Genomic DNA, 26,325 nt, shown 5'->3' with positions numbered 1-26,325 from the left:
TAGACACCCGTCAATCTCCATACATGATGCTAAAAGAATCCCCACACTCTTCACCTTTCAGCTGGCTGCATATTCAGATGTGTAGCTTCTGGCTAGACTGTGGTTAATTCTTTAAATGAGTAACTACAGTTTCTAAGTAGCTGTGAAACACTACGTGTGATGGTAAACACTGGAGTCCGGAGGATGCTAAAGTGGATGTTATTACACAAATGTGTACCATCGCTCATGAATTTTTAATGCACAATTAAACAGTACGATTAGTACAGCTGTGTGATATTTGCATTTGTGGAGCAGCGGGGTCTCTGGTAATAGCTATAATTCTGTCACGTAGGGTGAAGAAGGGGGGAGGATTGAAGCGTAGAGGGGTTTTAGCGGAGGAGGGACTGTGTGTTAAAGCCCATCATTATAAGCCCTGTCCATCCGTGTCCTCCTCTCACTCATATTCCTTGCTTCTCTTTAGCCGCGGGTCTTTATTGATACCCCAGGGAACTTGATAATGGACAGAACCATCATTCCTTCAGAGGAAATGGTTAGCAGGGTAGAAAGAGATTGTTTTACACCCTCCTGTTCAGTTTGCATGGCTGCTTAAGCAGCTTGCTGACCCACGTTTGCTTTTAAGAGTTTAACAAGAAATTTACAGAATGCCAACTAGAAGCATATTACTACTATCTGCCATACTTTAGTGCACTACTATGGTCCTAAACACCTGAGCTTTAAAATGCAGAGTGGAGGCTTACACTTTACCACATCATGGTGTGTCTGTAAATATGGCCAGTCATAACACTCTTTCTCCATCATTTCATAAATTAAAGTCCATAACAAGCCTCATTCTCATGGAAACAAGATGTGTTGACAATGCACTAAGTACAGCTGGAGCAGTGCTAAATCACACTGCAAAAAAATGTTGTAAGATTATCCGAGTATGTTTTACAAGAAAATATTATTTTTTTTCTACTTCTTTAATTCTATGTTACTTGTGATTTCTCTGTGAACTTTTTCAAAGTACTCTGATAATCTTTGTTTTATTCACAACTTTATTCACTTTTTACCTGTACATATTTTTGCATATTGCTACTTGAAATATGATTAAAGTGCATATCCAGTAAAATAATGCATTATTTAAATCTAATATACTGGTAAAATCAGACATTATGCGTACTACGCTAGCAAATATTCACCCAAATATTTTAGTCAATTATAGCATGTAGATTATATTCAATATCATATAAACAATAGTATCATTAAACCTCTATGAAATTTCATTTCACTTTGGCTACGTTTACATGCAACCAAAATAATCTGTTTGTAATCGAATTGACGGCTCAAAAAGACTGGAAAAACCTTAATGTACATTTAATTTAATGAAATTTTGATCCGTTTGAAGGATGTAGTTTATTCCTCTTCTGAAACGATTGAGAGTGCATGTAAACACTCGATCAGATGTGAACCACGAAACTAAAAGGACTGCACATATGCAATGATGCAAAAATTGTGCATGTAAACGTAGCCAGTGATTCATTGTTTGGGTGAAGATTATGAATTATGATTGGCTTGTAATCCTTTCCCGCTCTCTTTTTGGGAAGCAAATAATGTAGATTTTTTTCTGGTTTTGCACCAAATTCTGCAAATTGCAAACCTGTGCAATGATCAATTGGTTGGTGAAATACCACCTGCTTAAAGTACTGCATTGGTTAACGTCAAGATTTTAACTTAACCCTTTCTACTTTCTGTAAGACTTGCTTAAGTCTCTCATTGCTGTGTGGACAACAAACACTTGGTCCCGCCGGTCGATTGACATCACCTTTGCCAATGTCAACATCCACTGAATGAACAGAAAACAGCTGAACACTCAACTAAGAGCACTTTGGCTCCCAAACACCATCCATGACATTTTGGTCAATACGTGAAAGAGCATAGAGTCAGCAGGGTACCTGGTTCATTCAGAAACACCACAGTACGTAACAGAAATAATCCCCATTTATCTTTAGTTTAACTACTGAGAATTAATTAAATGGATTCAACTTCTGTACATCTTGAGCAGATAAGAATGTGCAAGATAATTATAATAATATGCTTCCCCTGCTTATTCACGAGTAGAAAACCAGCTGTTGGGACTCTCATTCTGACGGCACCCATTCACTGCAGAGCATCCACTGGTAAGCAAATTGATTAAATGCTACATTTCTCCAGATTGGATGATGAAACTCATCTTTATCTTGGATGGCCTGAGGGGTGAGTAAATTTGTGCAATTTTTTTTCTTGGTAAACTATTCCTTTAAGGCCAAGCATACAATACAAGACCTGTGCAAAATAAAACACTCAGTATCTTGTCTTCTGTCAAGTCAGTGCACACACTACATAACTAATCTGTGGGTAAGTATCTGAGAACATAAAGAGGAAACAAGCTTGTTTCTTGAAGCGCGCATTTGGTTCAAGTTCATCAATGCATCAAGCCAATCTTGGAAAAGCCATCTTACCCATCTCTCTTGAGATCTGCACGAATGCTTCCACGCCGCTTTCCCCGTAGTTCCCTTCAGAAGCCAGCGTGGAGACAAAGTTCCAGCCCATCGCCGTTACAATATCCAGCATGGCCTGTGCCTGGTAGGAATCCGGCGGAACGACGCGGGAAAAAAAGTCGTAGCGGGTGTTATCGCTCAGCTCTGGAGCTGTGGATGCATAGCTGATCTGAGGAATCTGCAGAGAAACGAATAAAGATAGAGGAAGTTTAGAAAAAAGGTTCTCTGGTATGACAGTGGAAGAAAGAGTGATGCGTTTCCAGATCCAGTGACCGGCTTGCCTAGACAGCAATTGTATTTCTGCCTAAGATATCTTGTTTTGACCGATTTACATGCAACATTGCATATCTCCTTCATACAAAAACCAATCCTAGAATGCAATGCAACAAGCTCAGTGAAATCCAACATGGCAGATTAGTTAACAGATACAAATTATAAAACACTTATTTCATTTGATCTTGAAAAGTTTTGATGATAGTTGCAGACAGTATACGTTACTTCAACACAATAGCTCGGCAATTCTAAACTATTTTACGTTTTCGTGAATTGGTGTTCACAATTCATATGATCTTATGTTTCTTATGACAATTATGTTTAGGGGTGGGGTTATTATAGATGGGCCTTCATGCTTAAGTTTTTTTTTCCTAAAAATCATAAAATTCAGATCGTACAGATTCATACGAAATCACCACTAGTTAAGTTTTCTCATGAGTTGGGAATTCTGTTTGTGTATATTAGCTTAGCAACATGTGCTAACCAGGGTTATTATTGTTAACTAAAACAAAAAATAATACTAAAACCATAACTTGAAATAAACGTTAACTGAAATTAAATAAAATATTAAAACTAAACTTATTTTATTTCAGCTATAGTTGCCAATGCAACACTTTGTTTTGAACAAAAAAGTAAAAAAAAAAAAAAAGTATAATACTATATAGACATATTTTACAAAGCATAACACATGACATAGACAAACATATATTTATTGTGGTCACTAATTATTGATTAATTCCCACAAATTTAGAAGCTGTTGCACTCATTTCATTCATTTGTTTTATCGTTTTAGTTAAATCATGGACACAAATTAAGAATGCATTATACATTTTTTCCGTTTCATAGTAAATTGTGGTTTAACTAATTAATTCCCTCAGTTTGATTTAATTCAAATGAGGGAAAAATGAATACAACGAGGCCACAATTTTCTAAAATGAGGGAACCAATTGTTAATTCATGGCCACAATTTATATACACTAAAACAATAGCTAAAATCAAAGTCAAAATGAAAAGAAAAAAGAAAAGGTAAATAGTCGGGTCTGCTGCTGAGAATCATGGGTAATTGAGTCTGTGGGAAGTCTGACTGACAGATTCATTGTCTAGAGAAAGAGGACAGGAGGAGGTTAAAGAAGCTCACAGCTGAATTATTCTGAAGGATTCTGTTACAAAACTGTTTTGAAATGCACCACACGTCAAGCTACACAAACGGTGTTAAATCCAAACATCCCCGATGGCGCGGCGGCACACAATCAACGAGACTGCGCTTTCACCGCTTGAAGCTGTAAATAAGAAACATTTAGCCACAAAGCACTTGAGCGGCATCACCTCATGCGTGCGGATAGCTGCGTCGAGTAGATTCATGAGTAACGATGCTGAACAAAACTCTGACATTGAAAAATACATCAAATTTACTCAGTCTCATGCAGTGAGGAGTGCAAATGGAAATCTGACACTGGAAGAATGATAATCAAGAGTTTTTGATGAACGTGACAACTTCCGAAACATGCAAAAAACACAGCTTCAATGCTCTCAGCGTCTTAGGCAGAAACTGTGTTGCTAATAGATTTACATTTATGCATTTAGCAGACACTTTTATCCAAAATGACTTACAATGCATTTAGCCTATACAATTTCTTTTTTTTTTTTTTTTTTTTTTTTTGACCAGTATGGTAAGATGCTAAGCGAACTTTTGCAAAGTTCACTCAATGGGAAAGGTTAACCGCATTGCAAACTTTCATTAAGTAGGCTGTACCAGTAGCGACTTATGAATATTTCATGAAAAAAGGCTACACAAATAAAACAACACCCAAGAGGCCAAGATACATAAAAACGGGAAAAATAGCTCCTCTTTTATTGCATAACACTTTAAAATAAACAAATATTGCTTTCTGATGTGAATATGAAGTTATGATCTCATTTCAAAGCATCTTGGTTTATTGCACAAAGAACACAATGGATTTTGAGTGCTTTATTTAAAAAAACAAAAAGAAGAAGAATTTTTATTCAAATAGTAACATTGGTCAAGTTATATAACAAAAGAAACTGCAACCAAATGTGCAAAAATATATATATATATATATATATATATATTTAGATAAAATACTTTTTAAAATGTCAGTTTTTCCTGCACGACTCATAACATTAACCAGTAAGTTAATTACAAAATAAAATGCAGATAAATGCTCTAAATAAAATAAAATATATTTTTTAAAATGTCTGTTTTTCCTGCATGACTCATAACATTAACCAGTAAGTTAATTACAAAATAAAATGCAGATAAATGCTCTAAATAAAATAAAATATCTTCTATCCTGCGAGTGTCACACCACTAGACCACTAATTATGAAATTGGAAGAGACACCTGCATGTCATGGAGGATATGCCCCCATAACACATGGGTCAATTTGAACACTATCGTCAAAATAAGGCAATAAATCCATTTAACCCAAAGAAAGACCTATTCTGAAATTTGTGTCATAAAATCCCATAATTACACATCTAACGTAATAATGCCAGAGGGCAAAGGATTTAAATTCATCCTCTGAGAACACAAAAGCATAAAAGTGTTTGCTTTTTACAGTTAATAAACTCTCAATCCGCAGTAATCCCCTTTTTCAACATTTCCTCAAGCTATCGCTGTATAATTCAACAAACACTTAAAATATAAAAGAAAAAAAGTTTACCTGTAAACTCAAGTCTCCAGTGCGTTTCATGAACACAGCTTTAAAGCTTGCTGAATGAGGACTGCAGTATTGAGCAGATATTGAGCAGTGGAGTTTATGACACCGGCAGATAAAAACACTACTATAAAGAGCTCAGCGTGAGATGTTCTGGCCAAGAGCTTTAAAAGAACCTCAACACAACAGAGATCTCCGAATGATGTATGAAAACCCAGCTGCACGCCGTCACAAAAACGCATTTGCATTAAGAGAACGGGCCATTGAGGATGTGCAAATGGAGGGACATAACATACCTGAAGGCATGGACGACAGGCTGGAAGATAAGAGTGAAAAACTGGGATGTTTGTGATAGACCTGTAGTATTACAAAACAAGACGTGATGAAGAGATCCTTGAGTATTTAAACTAATAATCTTAATAATTACTGATACTATATAGATTTTTATTTACTTCACTTCTTTTTGTTTTATTACCACAAGTCACAATATGTGTGGAATATTTTTAAAATAAAATAAATTGACAAAGAAAAAAAAAACCTAAATGTAAAAAAGAAGACAAATGGAGAAAAACCAAAACAGGATTTACAATTTAATTTAATTTAATTAAATATTCATATACATTTTAATATAAAACCAACTGGCTTCAAAAATGCCCCTTAAATTAAATATAGTTGAGTTTTTTAATGTATTGGAATGTATTGTTTGTACTTGTTAAAGCACTTTAATCAAATGGTCCTTTTTAAGTTAGTGGTTTCATTGCTATTACACCAAGGTTGAAGATTAATAAGTGATTTTATAATGCTGCTATATATTTCTTATAACTTTGCAGCTAGACATCACTCTGTCTACTTCCATTTCAAGTGCCTTACCGTAACTGCAATAATTTTTATGATAATTGATGTCAATGCTATTGTATGCATGACTTGTATTGAACCCAGAACATTCCTTTAAAAGAGAAACAAAAAAGCAGCGTATATAAATATATAAATAATTTAATCGTTTTCCTTTTATTTGTGAAATTAATCAGTGCATCCACAAACAGCTCTCCCAGAATGCTCTGCAGTAATAGTTTGCATATTCTTTGTGTTTTGGTATAGAGAGGTCAATCAAATGAAGTTATAATGCAGTACTGGATGTCGCAGGTATAATATCTGATCATACAATTCCTACAAACACGTGTGTGTGCATGCATTTGAACAGTGTTTGTGTGTGTGTGTATGAAGATAATGGAGCTGCCTGGCTGAATAGCTGATAGATGGTTCTCCAGAACTGCTAATTAACCCTTGCTCAGACCTTTATTGTCCGACACAAGGCAGACATGGACCTTAACAAAGGGTGCAAATGCAAGCATGGCCTCATACACACACGCTTCACATAATTACAGCAGATTGATTAATGCGTCTTGTATGCTGAGATTACACTGATCTGATGGCACACACTGATTCTCAAGCCAGTTTGTGTTGTATGAGTAGATGGGGAGTATTATAAATGTGTGAGTCCAAATATAAATGCAATAGCACAAAAACAACAGGCTAAAATTTCAATGCTACCAGTCTCAAAAGGGAGAAAAGACTATGTATTATTATTACAAGTCTAAACAATCCCTAATCACTGGTGCATAAAACTATTACATTTTTTTTTAAGACAGATTTTTAATACAATCAATCAAGCAAGCAAGGAGCAAAATATATATATATATATTTTTTTTTTAACCAAATATTTATTATTGTATGTCCTGGCACATATCATGAAGTAAAAAATATAATGAAAAAAGTTATGAATATAATACAGAGGGAAAAAATCCAATGAAAATGCAAAAAGACGACATTAAAAATTCATATTAAATACATTTTACAAAGTATATGTATGCTTAAATGTATTGACAAACAGCATTATGTATACTATTATTAATTTAAATTAATTTTTAATCCAATTATGCATTCAGTATAATATATACTAATACCTACATTTATGCATACACACACACACATAAATATATATATATATATATATATATATATATATATATATATACACTGTATATACACACACACACACACACAGACAGCAGTAAACCTCCAAAATGTCCCATTTTATACAAATATCTTACATTCATGAAACAAGATCTTAATGTTAGCGAAACATGTTACCGTTTTACTGTTTGTTCGACGATTTTTATGATAAATTCCCTGAAAACATGTCTTATATAACTAGCCTAATATATAAACTGTGAGAATATATTGTTATTGACATTTCTACAATTTTCACTCTGGTTGGAAACACCAACGGATTGGAAATCTATGAGTCTACAATGATGAAGAGCAGGATGTTTTGTGTCGCTGTTATCTAATGGTTTCCTAAAGGGTAAAATCTGAATGCATTCTAAGACAACCGATGCTTGATCTGTTCACAATAACACAACTCAATGAAGTATCGACTGTGTTCTGCCGCTCTAATAATGCCACTGCATCAATCACAGCAGAACAATCAAGAAACTCTCTTCATTTATTCCCTTCAGCCTCTTCTGAAGTCTATCACATCCAGACTTGAGATGCATGCAGTAGTTCAGATTAAATGCTTTATGGGTTTTCAGGATGATGCTCTATGAACTCATTCTCTGAGTTCAGCATTCAAATTAAGGGTGATGGTAGATTGAAGGGTGAGAAAGCGGATGTCAAACTCGATGGGCATCACAGATGTCCGGAGGCATTTTATATACTCATCCTAAACGTAAAGACAATGCACTGCTTTACTTTCAGCATCAGTGGTCAGACTCAGAGAGATGACTGGACTGAGCCTTGAAATAGTTCATTTGAGAGAATAGCTGATTTAAACTGGGATTCTGAACAGTTTACAGTAGTTTAGTTTAGTTGGGCCATGTATTTTCGTATCACACGAAACAGGCATTGTGTAAAAGTCACAATTACCTGAGGATGTAACCATAGCAACAGCAGGCTGATTAAGATCAGATCAGATAATTAAGACAATACTGAACAGTACATTGACAAAACAACACGACCCGCTGGCATTATTAATCAATCTATTATAGATTTAAATAAACAAACATCAACCGAAACAGGTCAAAATGATCCACGAAGAATTCCTAAAAATTACTGGATAATTTGCTCAGTGGTTCAAATGAGTTTCAAGGTAAAAAAAATAAATAAAATAAAATAAAATATTATATATATATATATATATATATATATATATATATATATATATATATATATATATATATATATATATATATATATATATATATATTTATTTATTTATTTATTATTATTATTATTATTATTATTAAATTTCAAAATAAAATAAAATAAATTCTGGGAAGCACAAGACAAACCTCAACTGACAACAGGCCCGACATTATCCATAATAAAACCTTAAAAGCAGTTAAACCCCCTGGAAAGACATAGTATTAGCACAGCGGTTCTACACAACAAACATGTTTGATGTTTTTAGGCTTTTTATGTGGGGAAGCAGGTCATGAGTCCTTTCAGTCCAAATAAAATCATCATCTGCAGACACAGCACATTTAGCTGTAAGCATCTGTCGTTGTGCTAAAACAATAGATTGGATCAATTGCTCAGCACTGCATCATTACAAACACATTATCTCACATTTAGTGACAGAAGCAAAGCAACGACACAAAGGACGGGATGCTCGGCGAGAACCACAGCTAAAATCACTGCCAAAAGAGTCTAGAAAATTCCATCGATGCCACGCAGTGACCACATTAAAGCGAAAAGGACCCAGACAACCCAAACCCTGAATGTCACCCAGCAACTGGCCATTTCACCCGCAATGAGGCGGATCGCTTACATTGTGCACTAGTGATAATGGCAGCAGCGGGGTGTAATTGCAGGGCACGATGCCCTCTCTGCTCGACGGGGGCTTCGACGGGACATGCTGCATCGGCAGGTGGCTGCGCACTGGCTTCCAGATTCACAGCGGTGGACAGTTTAATCCGTCATCTGGACGGCCTGTCGGATCGGACGGCTGGACTGACAGAGCTGCGGGTAGCGGAGGAGACAGATTAGCTGACGGGGTTTAACTGCCTGTTGAGATCGCTCAAGACGGCCAGCTCCATCACCTTACATCACCGCTTCACGTATGAAGAGATGTTTGCTTTAGGCTCAAGACTAATGCAGAACTGCTATCATACAGGAACAGGTAACCTCTGACCTGAACTACTCAGGTGGCTCCGACTATTAAATGTTATTATGGGTTCTTTATTTGCCCAAGAAAAGGAACAGGATTCAAAAAAAGATCTAAAATCTTTGCTCAGTGAGAGAAATATTGATTACATCATACTGAATTCTGGCGTTTTATCATTAGAAATAAAAAAAAAATTAAACTGAGAAAGCAACTCAATCAAATCCATTACTAATCGTTTTACCTGTTTGTTCTGTTGTTTTCCTTCCACTATGATGTCACTTCCTGTAAGATGATGCCATTAAGGAACCAGCTTTGGTCAGTTAAAGGGATATATTTCAAATATAAATCCAAATAGAACAATACCCAGCACCCTTCTTTTTTTCTTTTTTCTTTTTTATTGGGGGGTGGTATATTATTTTAAACATTAAAATATTTCCAAGTTTTGACTTGTATGCAAAATAATTCAATGTAAATAATAATACTGTAATAATAATAATACAAATAATTTTAAGCTTTCAGAATGGTAGGTTATGTATATTAAGGAGGAAATGAAGGGGACATGAAAATGTGCTACTTAGTAAGAATATAAACTTGGACTATCCAAGCAGACCTGGGAGATTAGCATGCTAAGCCTCTGTGATCACAATGTCTCTGCAGCGTCTCACCGGGTCTGGGACCAGCTGAGAATCGGATGAGCTCACAGCTCGCTCTGTTCCCACTCACACAGGAGAGCCGCATATCACACCTCGTCTGAATGTCTGAACGCATGCCTGTGGAGCGTCCAAACTCCATTCACTGACCGTCTGATGCATACAGAACACAAAAATGGCGAGAAATAGACTTCCTGCTTGGTTGTTCATGCATGTATGTATACGTGTGTGTGTGTGTGTGTGTGTGTGTGTGTGTGTGTGTGTGTGTGTGTGTGTGTGTGTGTGTGTGTGTGTGTGCGTATATATACACACACACACACACACACACACACTCACGCATATAGATGCATTTACTGTATGATGAAAATAATTTAACAATTATTGTGCTCATTTAAAACACATTAAGATTTCATAAGATGCAAAGCCCAACATATTCATGCAGTAACTTTCGAAACAGCCCTCCATTTATCTCTGTCAAACGCATGTGCTTCATTAGTGACCTCATGGGAAGCATATCTTTTTTTATTTTTAGCAGCTTTCCCTTTAAAGCTGCCAGTATCTGGCAAATTCAGACCCCTTTGTCATGTTTTCCATGTAAACCCTTAGGCGGCATCACTTATAACTAGTACTATTAGTATGCTGCAGGCCAAACGCATCATAATCCCCAGCTGCAACGTAAGTGATGTCAGCAAACTCTCCCACAGCTGTTCCAATTAAAAACATCAGTCCAATGCCTCTTTGAACAATCTGTGCTTCCATTACTCTCTAGAGTGCTCCCTCTGCATTAGCCTCCATGCTAATTTCTTCCTGGTTTCCACAATAAGGGCAAATTTGACAAACATCAGGCGCGCTTTTGATGGCGGGAGGATTTGGTGACTGAGTCAGAGCCGCTCTCTCTGAATATCAATGCGTCTGGCAGGCCTCCATCACACTGTTGACTGAAAATGAGAGGGAGAGCGCGAGCGCTAATGCACTAGCTGAATTGCTATGCAGCTCAATGCTCCGGCGTTGAAGGGTTGATTAGCGCTAAAGGCAGAGAGCTCAGGGTCTCTGGTTTGAAGAGTATCATTTACCTTCAGCCTTGACTCAACTTCAGAAATAAGTGATGGCAGCACACTAGTACACTGCTGCTAATTTAAATAATATTGATGTAAAGTCCTTAAAACTGCTCTCTGACTTTCACAACCTCTTGAATATTGATCCAGACCTTCTTGAAAAGATGTCACTTTGTTGATACCTGGCTAATTTCTATCATTTCTCTCTCTAATGGTGGTCTAACTCGGAAAGGTCAGATCTCTAACCTTCATAGAGATTTATCTGGAGTTGGTCCCCTTTTGTAGCTATTAGCTTCTACTCTTCTGGGGGGCTTTTTTGCCCATTTATCCACTCGTGTTGGACAAGAAGGTCTGGTGCACTTTCCTTTCCAATTCATCCCCAAGATGGTATTGATGTCAGGGGTCTATTCAGGCTGGGCAATTTCTTCCACACCAAAGTCATCCAACCATGTCAACATTGGCAGTATAGTATTGTCCAAAATGTGTTGGTATGCTGAAGCAGGTCTTATGAAGCATCACAATAGAAACCGAACATTATTTGCAACATTATTTCCTGTAATCCAGAGCCTCAGGTGAGGCTGAAGGAAAGGGAAAACATTCTTTATATTGCCTCTTATAGTAAAGAACTTAATTTTTGTGTGTGTGTATATATATATATATATATATGTATATATGGATGGGGGACAGCATTAAGCACCACTTCTGTAGAATGACCCATATATATAAAGTAACCACAGGTGAATATAACATGTCGTACGCACCACAAATTTGCCATAAAACTAAGAGGAATGATGTTACGATTTTATTATATTCAATGACACTATGACATTCTTCATTGTAGTCTCTCATTCACAGTAAAAACATGAGACTGAATTCAACCTCTCTTATCTCCTGCAGGGAAAAAAAGCCTTTAGAGATTCATTCCAGCGGCTGTAATTGAAAAGATTAAGTAACATACTGGAGTTCAGTGGCGGTGCCGCGCACTGAGCGCAAACCTGATTGAATTTTTAAGTTATCAGGGGGCATTTGATTTGCATTGAGTGTCCGCGCTGGTGCCACTTTCAGCAGAATATGGAAAATTACACTTAACATGCTACATTAAGGGTGGAATGGATTTTATAAATCAAAGCACCAAGGAAGAATTGCAATTAATTCAAATGCATGTGACATTTATGAAAATGGTAGGGTGTTACTGTTCCATTCAAGCTGAGCTTGATAGGACATTTACAGGATGTATAAACTGAAAAAATGGCTTTGAAAGAATGTTCACTCTCTAGTTATTTGTGAAATTTACTAGCAATTTCTAAGAAATGGCAAGTAACACTAAATGAGGTGTGAAATTTTGGAATACTTACAATGTAAGTGAATGAGGTTAATTTACGCAGCATTTAAAAGCAGAAATGTGAAGTGTATAGTTTATGAAAGCACCTATATACATTTTTTCTCAAGTATTTTTTTTTTTATAAATAATAATTATAATAAAAAAATTATAATTATTATGTAATTGTCTCACTTATAATTGCAACTTTTAGTGTTACTTTGTGGCTTTCACTCTTAGAAATCGAAAGGAAAATATTATGGGACCTATTATTTTTATTTTATTTTATTTTTTTCAGATTTTTAACAATACAGATGAAAATATAATAGAGGTTTTGGCTATTTTGATCAAATAAAATAAAGTGAAATAAAAGTCAAAGTTTTTTGTTATTTTAAACTTCACAACCTTACAACTATCTTTATGGGACAAGTTTTTAACAAACTATTTTAAGAAAACTTTCAGGTTTTCTTAATATTTAGTATTCCAATGATTCTAGTAAGAAACCAACCCGCAGCCACCCAAAACTGCTCACATTTGTTTTCCAAAATCTAGTTTCCTACTAAAGCTGCAGACAGCCAACATATTGCCAAAATGACAGGAAGTCTCAAACAGGAACAGGACACGGATCACATCTTGAAGGTTTTGAAAGAGGTTTTGAAAGTCTCATCACATCAATCCTAGTCTAAGAACACGAGGAGAGGTTCACGGACGCCAGTCCACTCTCAATAATAATAGCACTCCAACTAAACAGTCAAGAAAACAACAATTCAGGTTCTCTCAGTCGAGGAGGGATCTCACGGTTCCTGTACATCTGCAACATCGGCTTTCTGCTGTCAAGAGTGGGCCGACTGCTGTGAATCCCACCCGTGGTGGAGTGGGTCAATACTCGAGTGCTGCAGTGTTTTTAACACCACCAAACACGCAATAATTTAAGCAAACCATGGTTAGAAGATCAAGTCTGCAGCATTATGTAAGTTTCTCATAAACACTGCGATAATATCAAGTTGACTTCATTTCCGGCTCCGCTTGCATGCAGAAGTCTTGGCGCATCAACCTGATGCACTCATGTATTTTTCATTAAAATCACAATTGGCAGCACGCTGAGATGCCACCTAATTGCTCTCATATCATCTCTGATTGTAACCTGATCTTTTTGTTGCGGCGCGCTGTGGCAGATGCATTCACATCTGAAAGGCGAACGCAGAAGTCTGCGATATGAAAGCGTAGCCACAGGCGTGCTGCTTTACATGTGAACACCACATCTCCCTGAGCACAACTGGTTCAGAAAAGCCGACGATGGGAACTCGACACATTACAACCACCAGCCGCGGCTCCGGGTGACTCCATCAGACGACTGACAGGGAGCTGATGGAAGCAGGTGCGGCGGTGGCCTGTGAAAGCACTCCACCGGGCACTGAGCCGAATAAAATCAGGCAATCAAAAACCCATCCCTGCCAGAACAAAGACTTCATTTTTCATGTGCAACAAGTAGACCTGAGCTTTGATAACACACGAGTGACTGGAACTAGTGAAGACTTGGGGGCATTTACACATCAACAAGGTACTTTAAACTGAAACAGTTTTTAAAAACTTGTATCATATTTGTGTGGTAATGTACCCTAAATGCAATTTAAATCAATATTCTTGGTTCAGAACAAGTTAACTTCTAGCATTGATAGCAAAATGTTGGTTTATCCTCTAGGTAACTGTCACAATGACTTTTCTTCACCTTTAATATTTTACTTGGAAATGGAAATGGAAAACTTTTCAGATTCTTTTTAACAAGAGAAAAACTTTTTTTTTTATCAGTGTTATAGTCAAACTCTTAGCTACTGTAGATGTGAATAGAGCCCTTTTTTGAAGCATTTAAAAGCAGAAATGTAAGGCTTTTATAAAAGGCCCTACATTTGTTTTTCTAAGATGTGCATTATTTAAGAGTAAAGCTTTTTAGAGTTTTTTTTTTTTTATGGTTTTAGAGTTGAATATAAATTTAGTTAGAAATTATATTTAAATGAAGTTCATGTCTTGTGGCTGTACTATTGAAACTGTGAGTGCCTAAAACTTCAGCATTTAAGGATTGGTCCAGTTCATATCCACTGTACTGTAACTTGTTTTAAAAGGAGAGATGAATGGATTCATTTTTGTAGTAATCAAAATGATGTAAAAGACCAGAAGAGATCTCAACAATGTTGTCAGAGGTCATAGGCACTATATTTGTACTTACTTTAGGAAGTGTGAATCTTCTTGATGTTTCATGACTTGAAGCCAAGCACCTGACATTAATCATGAATATAAGTGTAGCTGACATAACATACAGTATATATGTTTTTCAGCAGCAAGATTTCAGATTAAAATGAATAGGGAGTGTTTATGCATCATTTTAATCATCTTTTTACTCTTGCAGTGTGACAACTGCATGTTGTTCCTCATTAATATGAGATGAAAACTGGCATCTAATGCTGCTGTAACTGCTTAACGTGTCATGTCAAACACTCGAGCACTCAGTGTGAGTCTCTCTGAAACCTCTGTGACTGCCGATAAGCTGCTCACTGAAACACAGAGTGACCTTTTGCGGCTGTTTTGAAGCTGAAATTAATAATAAATGTTACAGACAATAATGCTTTGGTCAGGTATTAAGTATTTATGTTTACGGGGAGCCCCCGTGGTCTACATTTAAAGAGCTTGCGGTCGATTTTCATCAGGAGAATGCTTTCCCTATGCTGGACTGTAAAACTATGTTGTGTCAAGTGTATCTTTTGACAATTGGCAGGGTATTAGTGCAATTAGTATTTATTAATATTTTTTCATATTTAATAGTTACAGTTAACACTAACAACTTTTCAACTCATTTGATTATAAATAAAGAAGTTTTATTTTTATATTTGCAGTTTTTATTTTAAATGTGGTTCATTCAGTAATGTAGAAATGCAACATGTTAATATGAACATTTTACATATGTTAATATATCAATCAAATTTTGATTTATTGGACAAAATAACCTTTTATATTACTTTAAAAAAGTTTACTCAAGTAAGCAGTGCTCTATTTCATTCCGAACATAACCTGTGACCTTAGACTCTCATTAAAAAGAAGACACACATCTTAGCTCACCGAAGCCCTAAACTCCGGCCTTTGTGCAGAATTTCATCCATTTAATTCGATATATGAGATCTTTTTCTCTCAGAACAGTACAAAGTGTTACTCAGCGAAATGCTCAGGGACTCAAATACCTGTCTGGCTTCACTGCGTTCTGGAGTTCAAGACCTCCAAATGTCACCGTCCGTATTAAATGTCCTTCCTTGCTCAGATCGGCTACTTGGACTCTTTTTGCAGTGCTAATGGCTGTCTACATTAAGCGGCATTATTTGATGAAAATAAACTCTACTTTACTTAAAGGACCAAAAAACATTCTTATCAAAATAACTTAAGGTTACTTTTCAAAGAGACATAAAGAAATCATGGACAAAACTTTGTCTACAATGGTAGACAAAACAGTATGCAAAAAAAAATAACAAATATAGTATGCAAAACATTATGCAACAACAAAGATTTCAAACATTATTATGCTACAGTATACTAATATCACAACATTCACCTCACCAATGGATCCTCTGAATGGGTGCCGTCAGAATGAGAGTCCAAACTGCTGATAAAAACATCACAGCTGTATTTTTGTAAGAAACAAATCCATCATAAAGAGAGTTTTAACTTTAAATCGTCGCTTCTGGCCAAAAGTAGAGTACATGATATTGCTTTATTCAGTAACAAAGTCACCTGGTATGAATCAGGAGAAAAATCTGCACAGATCAACAAGTCCGAAACGGCTCTAAACAAAGATGTCTTTGATGTGAGAGACAACAGGAGAAGGACTTTTTTCACTGGAGGAAGTGTTATAATGGATTATGGACTCGTATTTAGACCAGAAGCGATGGTTTCAAGTTAATAAGGTCTTAAAAACTGGCTATTAGACACTTTTTCTCTTCTCAAGATGTCAACTGATGGGCTAGAAAGATGTTTGGTTACCCATTTACTGCAGAGGATCCATTGGTGAGCAAGTGATGGAATGATACATTTCTCCACATCTGATGAAGAATCAAACTCATCTTCATTTTGGATAAAAGTACATATAGAATTAGCAAACACCAATGAGACTGTATAAATGAATACAAACTAGCCACCAATTTGCCAAGACGTAAAATAGTTACATATTGCCATGAGACTGCGTTGGCTATTTACAGACAATGTAGAGAAAAGTTCAAACACAGGTGTTGACTCAAGTTTTAGCCCCTTTTCACTCAACTGCTACATTTCACACTTTTACAGTCGAGCAAGTACATCATCCAGTGTACTACGCTACAGTGTGAACACATTAGCAAGCACTATTTATACCACAACATAGCGTGAAATAAAGTGAAATGGGACACAGCCGAAGAGAGAAGAACTATTACAGGAGAAAATTAACACAACTTAATGCTTCTCCCCTAAATAAGACCCGGCCCGGATCACAGTGGCATTTGGGTGACATTTAGCAGTGCAGCCTGAGGGGATCGAGAGCATGTCCTGCTAATTTAGTAATTAACCGGCTTCATTTCCTAACTTCAAACAGAAGCAGAAAGCATGCAAATACCTGCGGATGACAGCAGAGGCCAAGAGAGTGTGTTCATATTTCCACTCTCCTCCTACTGGATCTGTTAATTACGATGCATGCTTTTAATAATTAATGGTGGTGATGAATTAATTGATACATTTCATGTGAACTCTAGAGTCTTGCTTGTTCTGCAAGTTAGATAATGATCCGTCACAGCGCTCTGACTTTTGTTTGAGAGTTTGATGAAGAGATGACGGGCCGTTAACACAATAAACCCCTTTTACTCCCAAGACCATTAGCAAGAGACTGAGTGAAACGGAGCGAGAGAACAATAATAAAGTGTGTAAAAGACAAGTATAGTGTGTGAAGCAGCTGCTCTGTTTCAGTCTGCTCATGTCTGATGTTTCAACAGTGAAAAACTAGACCACATAAAACTCCCAAAGCTATCCATTCTCACACTGGAAATGTGATTCCAGTGATGTTTGCTGTGTACAGAAGCTCTCAACGATTGATTGTAACCTCATTTAAGAAAAGTTTTTGAAAGAATACGGAATACGGAAGAACAACAGTTGTTTTTAATGACAGTACATGTATGAAGAACATTTGTTCGTTTGATTTCCGTTTACTCACACACTCAATATTTAGTATGCACACACATTATGCTGCATATACACGATTAAAAAAGTCAGAAAAGCTTCAATCTAATACTTAAACACATAACATGCAGAGAGGTTTCGGACTCCTGTTAATCCATTAGACTGATGCTGGAGATATACCACAGCAAAACATCTTCCCACAAGCCTGCCACCCTGAACCGCGGTAAATGAGCGGTAAAGGCAGTAGGCAGCAGCCGTCGCAGACACCTGGCAGTGAGTGTCAGAGCGGTGAAACTCCAGTGACCCGCAGGTGACAGGAACACAAGCCTCGGAGTTTGCTCATTTGGACAGAATGAGCCCACGCTGAAGCCGTGTTGTTCACTGCCTGTTTGTGAGATGCGCTTGTCTCTCAGAAACTCACTAAGATTACATATGAAATCAACTCTTACTCTAGAACACCACCAGTGCTCATATTGAGCTTCAGTGATTTAAACAAACTCTAAATATTAAACCACGAAGTATAACTTCAGAGAATTGTTTTTTAAAGTGATCAGTCTCATAATTTTCACTTGATGGACTCCATCCAGTATCTATTTATCCATAAATCTATAATTTCTCCATCTATCCATCTAATTGTCTTTCCACATGTCAATTTATCAATCCATCCATTTATTTCCATCCATCCATCCACTCTCCAATGATGAATTCACTAGACCAAAAATCTAATATTTTGATCAACTTAATGCATCCTTGCTGAATAACAGTATTCATTTCTTCTTAATAGAAATCTTACTGTCCCCAAGCTTTTTGAACAGCAGTGTGTGTACTAAAAACTTTAACACCACCAACAAATGTTTCTTTATAGAGCACATTTAAACACAACCGAGGTTGGCCAAAGTGCTTTACAAAGAATAAAACACACATAAAATAAAAGAGTAACAAGGAAATCAAAAAAGAAGAAAAAGGAGCATAATAAGTGGTGTTATAAGCCAGGGTGAAAAAAAAAGTCTTTAGATAGGATTTTAAAATATTAATAGATGGGGTATAATATATAAAGGGAGGAAGGCTATTCCAAAGCTTCGCTCCAGCATTAGAAATTAAGAAATTAATGATAAATATAATATGCATTTTACTAATATAAGTTCAATCACTTCATCTGGTTTCTCTGTCGATGCAGATGGTAAAGATATGGCCATCCCTTCAAGTTCTATAAGAAATGCTTTTAATGTTATACCTATTTCCCGTCTCAGGTTCCTATAGCCTTGATAAGTCTTGATTATAAAAAGTCTGCTGGCCCTGATCAAATAGAGTCTTACTTTTTAAAAATAACTGCAGACTTAATAGCGAGACCTATTGCTTCTATTTTTAATTTAAGTTTAAACAGTGGTATGATACCAAGTTCTTGGAAGTCAGTAATTATTCGACCATTACTGAAGGTTGGAAAATCCACTGTATTTGATAATTATCGACCTATGTCTGAATCTATGGTAAATGAACAGTTAAAGTACTATTTGTCAGCTTAAAATATGTTATATCAAACTCAATCAGGTTTTAGACAAGGACATAGAACTATAACTGCTGCAATGTCAGTCTCTAATGATATAATAACTGCATTGGATGGTAAAAAATCATGTGCTGCACTTTATATTGGTTTATCGAAAGCGTTTGATCCTGTGAATCATAATATTTTTGTTGAAGTGATTATTTGACTGGAAGGACTCAGTGTGTGTCCATAGATAATTATGATTCTGCTCCTTTAATAGTGAAGACAGGTGTTGCTCAAAGATCAGTTAAAGGTCCCGTTCTTCGTGATTCCATGTTTTAAACTTTAGTTAGTGTGTAATGTTGTTGTTGTTAGAGTATAAATAATATCTGTCAAATTCTAAAGCTCAAAGTTCAATGCCAAGCGAGATATTTTATTTAATAGAATTCGCCTACAAAAAACGACCCGTTTGGACTACATCCCTCTAGTTCCTGCAGTAATGAAGTCATTAAAACAGTTTTTTGACTAACCTCCGCCCACATCAATACACAAAAAGGGGGCGTGGTCTTGTCGCGATCCGACGGAGAAGAGGAAGAGTTGCGTTTGTGTTTGACGCCATGTCGTTGAAACGCTGTTATTTTCATCTCGGAGTCCAATCATCTTTGTTTGGGCTTCCCAGGGACGCTCTACTTGGAGATGAATGGTTACAATTTATGTTTATATCAGTTCGCGCAAATTATAACCCACATGTAAAACTATGTGCAGCACATTTTGCTGAGGACAGCTTCCTCAATCTCAATCAGTCTAATGACGGATTCGCACAAAGATTATTCTTGAAAGATGGAGCAGTTCCCTCTTTGTCTGGAGAAGGTGTTGTTTATGGATCATAAACAATAAATTGTAACCATTCATAAGTGTATTTTATTATTTAAGTTGGTGCGTTAACAGTTTCTGTAACTTATTACTCGTACTTGTTTAGCTTTGTTAACTAGATGTTAGGGCTGTGCAAAAAAATCTAATGCGATTTTCATGCGCATCTCGTCAGTGATTATAAGTACATCTCCAGCAGTTTTCAAAACAAATCCTGCCCACTCAAGAAATTGCTTGAAAGCCATAGCCTAAGTTAGTTTAGGAAATAACAATGGCTGAAGTGAAAATGTATTATTACGCTTTAAGAACGAGTGGCTAACAGATCTGTGTGTGATGAGTCTCTGGGGTGTTATTGAGAAGTGAAGTGTAAAGAGGGCACCCTCCAGGACACTCTTGACTTCCATTCGACCTCAGATTTTTCAGGCCAATTCACAGTCAGCACGTCACAATCGATAAGCTTTAATCGGCTGAATTACAACGCCGCGGATGCTGGAGGAATGGAAAACCCTGGATGAAGAGCCCTAGAGTCACGACAGAACAAAAGTTACTCTATGCCCAGCCGATCTGACACATAATGTGAATCAAAACAGAAAGTCCACGGGTGCAAACCAGATGAATGGAGTGGGTGTGGATGGAGGAGGAAGGCGTCACCGACAGAAAACTTTGAGCTCAAGAAAAGCAGTAGCCAGAAGGTACTAAAAACCGTATTTAGGTCTGAAGCACAAAGCTGTCAGAGTCAATTAATTCAGCTCGTGTGGAGAATCCACAACACTTTCTCTCTAACACAAGAACACCGACGCACACGGCTCTCTGGGGAGTAACTAAAACACCTTTTAGAATACAAAACAACCTGAGCAGATACATAACACAATCCACTGTTTCTGCGCTTGATTTCTTGCGATACATTACAGATGTGCTGCTAAATGGAGACGTTGCTTTCAAAGCGAAACCCCAGACCTGCTAGTGGTTGTAAAAGCCCAGGGTTTTGGTTTCAGATCTACATATTCTGCCACACTTCTATCAATATGTGAAGTCTGCGATTATGAAATCGGAAGAAGACGCAATCTGACAGATGCAATCTTTTACATTCCTGCAAAGACGGTCTTTGATTCGCAAGCTGATATTTGTAGTTTCGTAAAACTCATGTTTCACACACTATGTAAAGGTTTTTGTATATAAGAAGGGCCACATGAAATTTAGTCATTCACACAAACGATTTGAACAGACAGCACATTTTACCACCTAAACCCGTTTGAAGGAATTCCACAGATGGTTAAAAATCTGCTTTTTTATTGATTGATTGATTGATCAGTTTTTGTTTATGCTCACAGCTCCATTTAATTAATCAAAACATGGTAAAAACTTTGATATTGTGTAATATTACAAATTAAAAAATTCCATTAATACATTTTGAAAAGTTAGATTTATTATAATTTTTCTGTAACATAAAAGTGGTCAAAACTTTGATTAATCACCTTAATTAACTCTTTAATTAATTCATTCATAAAATTTAATTAGCTTACAATAATTAAAACTGAACACAAAAAAAAATATTTGATTTGAGAACACGTTGGATTGTGTTTATTTTTTAATTCAAATTAGATTTATGATAATAGTATTTCTATTACATTTACTATTACATTTAGTCATTAAGCAGACACTTTTATCCATAGCGACTAACAAATGAGGACAATGGAAGCAATCAAAATCAACAAAAGAGCAATGATATGCAAAGCTGGTCATAGGTTGTTTTTTGTTTTTTTTTAAGAAAGCAAACAGTAATGAGTTTTATGTATATATATTAGAATAGAATTAGACTAGAGAGTGCTAGAGTTAGAGGGTAAAATAAAGATGTAAGAGATGAGTTTTTAGCCGATTCTTAAAGATAGCTAAGGACTCAGGATGGCTGCTGGGATTGAGTTGTGGTCATTTCACCAGGAGGGAACATTTAGTTTAAAAGTCAGTGAAAGTGATTTTGTGCCTCTTTGGGATAAAGTACCATTCACTTGCAGGACGCGAGCTTCTAGAGGGCATATAAGTCTGAAGTAATGAATTTAGGTAAAGGGATGTGGAGTCAGTGGTCATTTTGTAGGCAAACTTTAATGCCTTGAATTTTTATGCGAGTAGCTTTTGGGAGCAAAGTGAAACTTGATAAACAGAGGTGTGACATGCATTATTTTTGGCTAATTAAAAATGAATCTTGCTGCCATGTTCTGGATTTATTATAAAGGATTGATAGAACTGGCTGGAAGACCTGCCTAGAGAGCATTGCAATAGTCCAGCCTGGACAGAACAAGAGCTTGAATGAGCCAGCAAGAAATGTCTCTTAGACAAGCTGAGATGTGAGCAGCTATCGTTGGATCATCAGGATGAAATGAGAGGTAGAGTTGAGTGTCATCAGCATAACAGTGATAAGAAAAGCCATGTTTCTGAATGACAGAACCTAATGATGCCATGTAGGCAGAGAAGAGAAGTGGTCCAAGAACTGAGCCCTGTGGCACCCCAGTAGTTAGATTTTGCGACTTGGACACCTCACCTCTCCAAAATACCTTGAAGGACCTATCAGAGAGGTAATACTCAAACCACTGGAGTGTGGTTCCCGAGATATTCTTTGCCAATATGGTTGCACTGTATTTTATGTATAATCATTACTATTTTTTAACTGTTTTAAATTAATTTCTAAATCATTAGTTTGTAAGTTCCCTGTTTTATTGTTGTGTTTTTTATGATTTTTTTACTTATTTTTATGCAAAGCACTTTGAATTACCATTGTGTACGAAATGTACTATATAAATAAACTTGCATTGCTTTGCCTTTGCCTTTGTCGATCCCGTGGTTAACCATGTCAAAAGTAGCAGACAGATTCAGCAAGATAGATATTAATTAGTATTTATTATTATTATTCGATGATGTAGTATACTTTTATGTATTTTCATAATTAAATGCCAATTTCCCCAATTTTTGTGCAAAATTATTTTAAAAAGTAGGACTATTTAGAAATTGAAGTGCTAATACAACAGATTTTCTGTTTAGATTCAATAGAAAATGTTGGGGACGGGGGACGGGGGATGGGGGATTGGATGGTGGTTATTTACATTAAAAAATGCAAATTCCACAAAATTATAAACTAAAATTATCAAATGCATAAGAAAGAGCACACAGATTTAATATGGGGAACTATACAAAATGTTATGTTCATAAACAAATGTCTTTTCCACAATTTCCCTAAAATGATCTAAAGAATGTGCCAAATTATCTGTCCTTATAAGGGTATAAAATGCTGTAAAGTACAAAAAAAAAAAAAAAAAAACACTTTAAAAGAAAGAAAAGTAGTTGCATCAGGCTAACATTATAAATCAAAAGGTTTTTATGAAAGCTTTGATGGGCAGTGACTCACCACTGGCAAGCATAGTGTGATTTGTATTCTGTGTGTGTTTTATGCATTTTAGGTCTCGTTTTATTGGTTTGTTTTGCTCAGCCTAGCATGACGTTTCTTCTTAAATGGACCTGGTAGCGGGTTTAAAGCACAATGAAGTCAGGAGGAGTCATCTGCATCTGAATCTGAATGTTTCTTTCTGGCTGAGTCAAGCACAGACGTTTACTGTGGAGAGTGAATCAAGGCAGAAATGCAGGATGCTTCCATGCTGTGTGTGTGCAGGCGGAGCAGGAAGACGTCCAGCTGGTGTCTGCTCAGCTCTGGACTCACTGTTCACCTGTGGAGCGCTTGCTCTCCAGGATAGGTCGTCTACACACTAAACACTGGAGCAAGGCTCTGACACTGAGCCGCAAATGTTGCTTGCTAATAACTCCTTCCTGTGGAACACAGCTGGGTATCTGAAGGTTCAGAAAGCAGCATTCAAATCTCAAGATGCTTGTTGTCTTACTGGAGACACTTGTACACTAGAAAGTATGATGTTTTACTTTTATAATTTTAACTAGACAGAAACATTCAATTCAAATTTAAATCAAAATTGACACTTTTACTGGTCTTCTGGTCTTATGAACGATTCATCAGCACACATTATTCTACAACGAAAATCTGTCATGGTAATCTTTCACTGAAATGTAATAACCTGTGCTGCTGTTATTCAGAGAATACTTTTCACAATCTAATCGATTCTGATGGAAGTTATTTTTAATCTTGTTTAACAACATCCTGTTTTATGTCACATTACACGATGAAAATTGGTTACAAACACTTTTGCACTTTTACTATTATGAATTAATGAATTAATATTATTATTATTATATTAAATCATAATTATTATTAATAATAATAATCATAATTCATTAATTAACCAATTCCTTATATAAAAACAACAATAATAACATTAAGAATAAAAAGATTGGATAATTGGTAAGAATTGTTATTGTAATTATTATTAATTATAATATAAATATTTTTATAAGTAGTATTAGAAGTATATATTTATAATATGAATTATTTTTACAATTATAATAACTATTTACCTAATTAGGAATAATTGGACATATTATATAACTAATTACACCAACAAGAGCCACAATAGCTTATTTTCCAAGAGCAATGTATGGACAGCCAATACTTAAAAATTACTAACACTAATGTACCTTGCTTTTAGTGTTTGCTAGTAACACTGAATAAAACAAAATCTAATTTTATGATTTTAAAGCTTATTTTCTTATAATTAAGTAAGTTTAGAAAACAGATACATTACAAAAGCCAATATTGAAAAACATTAAATTCGCAGCAATATCACTGCTAGGACCAATATTTACTCCAAAAAAAAAAACAACAACAAAAAACACTAGAAGTGTATATGACTGTATCAATAAAAAACATCAAACAATTGCTACATTGCAAACATCAATTTTGAAAGTAATATGTACTCATGTAATCCATAAAAAAGTAACTGTAGTCTGATTAGTTTAAGTAGTTTACTCTAATTACATGTAGGCTACTTGAGTTTGGGAATCTGATTATGCAATCCAGATTACATGTAATCCATTACTACCCAGCTCTGTATATATATATATATTTTGTGCTTTTTGACCTATTAAATTATCCAACTGCTGTTTGATTGAGATTAATTGGAGTGCACAATGAAAAAAAGACTGATTTTTGAAAATTGTAATCCGTTTTTGCAAATAAACTCTTCATATTTTCTTTTTTAATAAAATAATTAAATAAAATGACTTATTTTTGAAGTTGTAGAAGGGCAGGAGTAACACGAGTGGAGACTCATGGCGCATCTAACACAGTCTCCTGACTGCTAGAGGAGAAGCAGAGTCCCTGCTGTTATAAGAGCGATGTAAAAGATAACAGACGGCTCGACAGAACAAGACGAGAAAGGTCACAGCGGACGGCTTCAGCATTAATGCTGTTTATCAAAACGGGTTTTATCTGCGATTATATCAGAGAGTGACGGTAGTAAACAGAGCTCTCAACCCTGCGTTCAGTGTCAAGAGAGCATGCATAGGTCAACAGGAAATCTAAACGGAGCGGATTTACTTTACCAATACACATTCGGTCTCATGAATGATTCATCAGTGCATGTTATTTCAAATGCTCTACTACATGCTCTACTTCTATAACAACTTTTCTCCTCAGTTGACAACCACCTGCCAACACAGAGACAACCTTGATTGGACAACATCCAATCAACTCATGATGAATAAAATTAAGTGCTGTCCCACAGCTTTGTCTGACTAATTATCTTGTTTCACTCAAAATGTTATTATATCACAGAAGTCAAATGGGTAGTAAAGAAACGGAGGACGTTGAGGACAAAATCTTCCTCTTTGACATCACTGTTCTCCTCTCTGTGGCATTTAGCATTAATTAAAATCCAATCAAAAGTGATTTCTGTTTTAAAAGGACTCAGAATCAAAAGGTTAAATTGACTTTGTTGCAAAACACTAGTGATTGAATGCAACGATCAAAAGCCGGAGTCCCTCTGCCGGGATTAAAGTTGACTCACGTTGTGGCAGTGATTCATTCTCTCCACATTAAAGAGGAGAATGCTCCACTAAGTCACATCCTCTGCTACGGACAAGCTAAGTTAATCAACCCATTGAATCCGGCCTGTAGTTTGTCAAAGTGACACAAGAGAAGCCTTTTGAAGAGCACAATTAAGATGGCAGTCGGTGT

The 26,325-nt window shown here is 36.1% G+C and overlaps 1 protein-coding gene across 1 annotated transcript in view; it reads right to left on the bottom strand.

Annotated features, from left to right (window-relative positions):
* grm8a (glutamate receptor, metabotropic 8a) overlaps nucleotides 1–26,325 on the bottom strand; it is a 156,938-nt gene that overhangs the window by 90,991 nt on the left and 39,622 nt on the right. The window contains exon 3 of the mRNA XM_026235441.1: nucleotides 2,478–2,694. Within this exon, the coding sequence (XP_026091226.1) occupies nucleotides 2,478–2,694 (217 nt within the window). The remainder of the gene's footprint in view (nucleotides 1–2,477; nucleotides 2,695–26,325) is intronic.

This window comes from Carassius auratus, chromosome 4 (assembly GCF_003368295.1).
Source record: "Carassius auratus strain Wakin chromosome 4, ASM336829v1, whole genome shotgun sequence".
In the NCBI taxonomy this organism is placed as follows: domain Eukaryota; kingdom Metazoa; phylum Chordata; class Actinopteri; order Cypriniformes; family Cyprinidae; genus Carassius; species Carassius auratus.
Note: the sequence above shows the minus strand (reverse complement) of the source record. Positions and strands in the feature narration are given on the sequence as shown.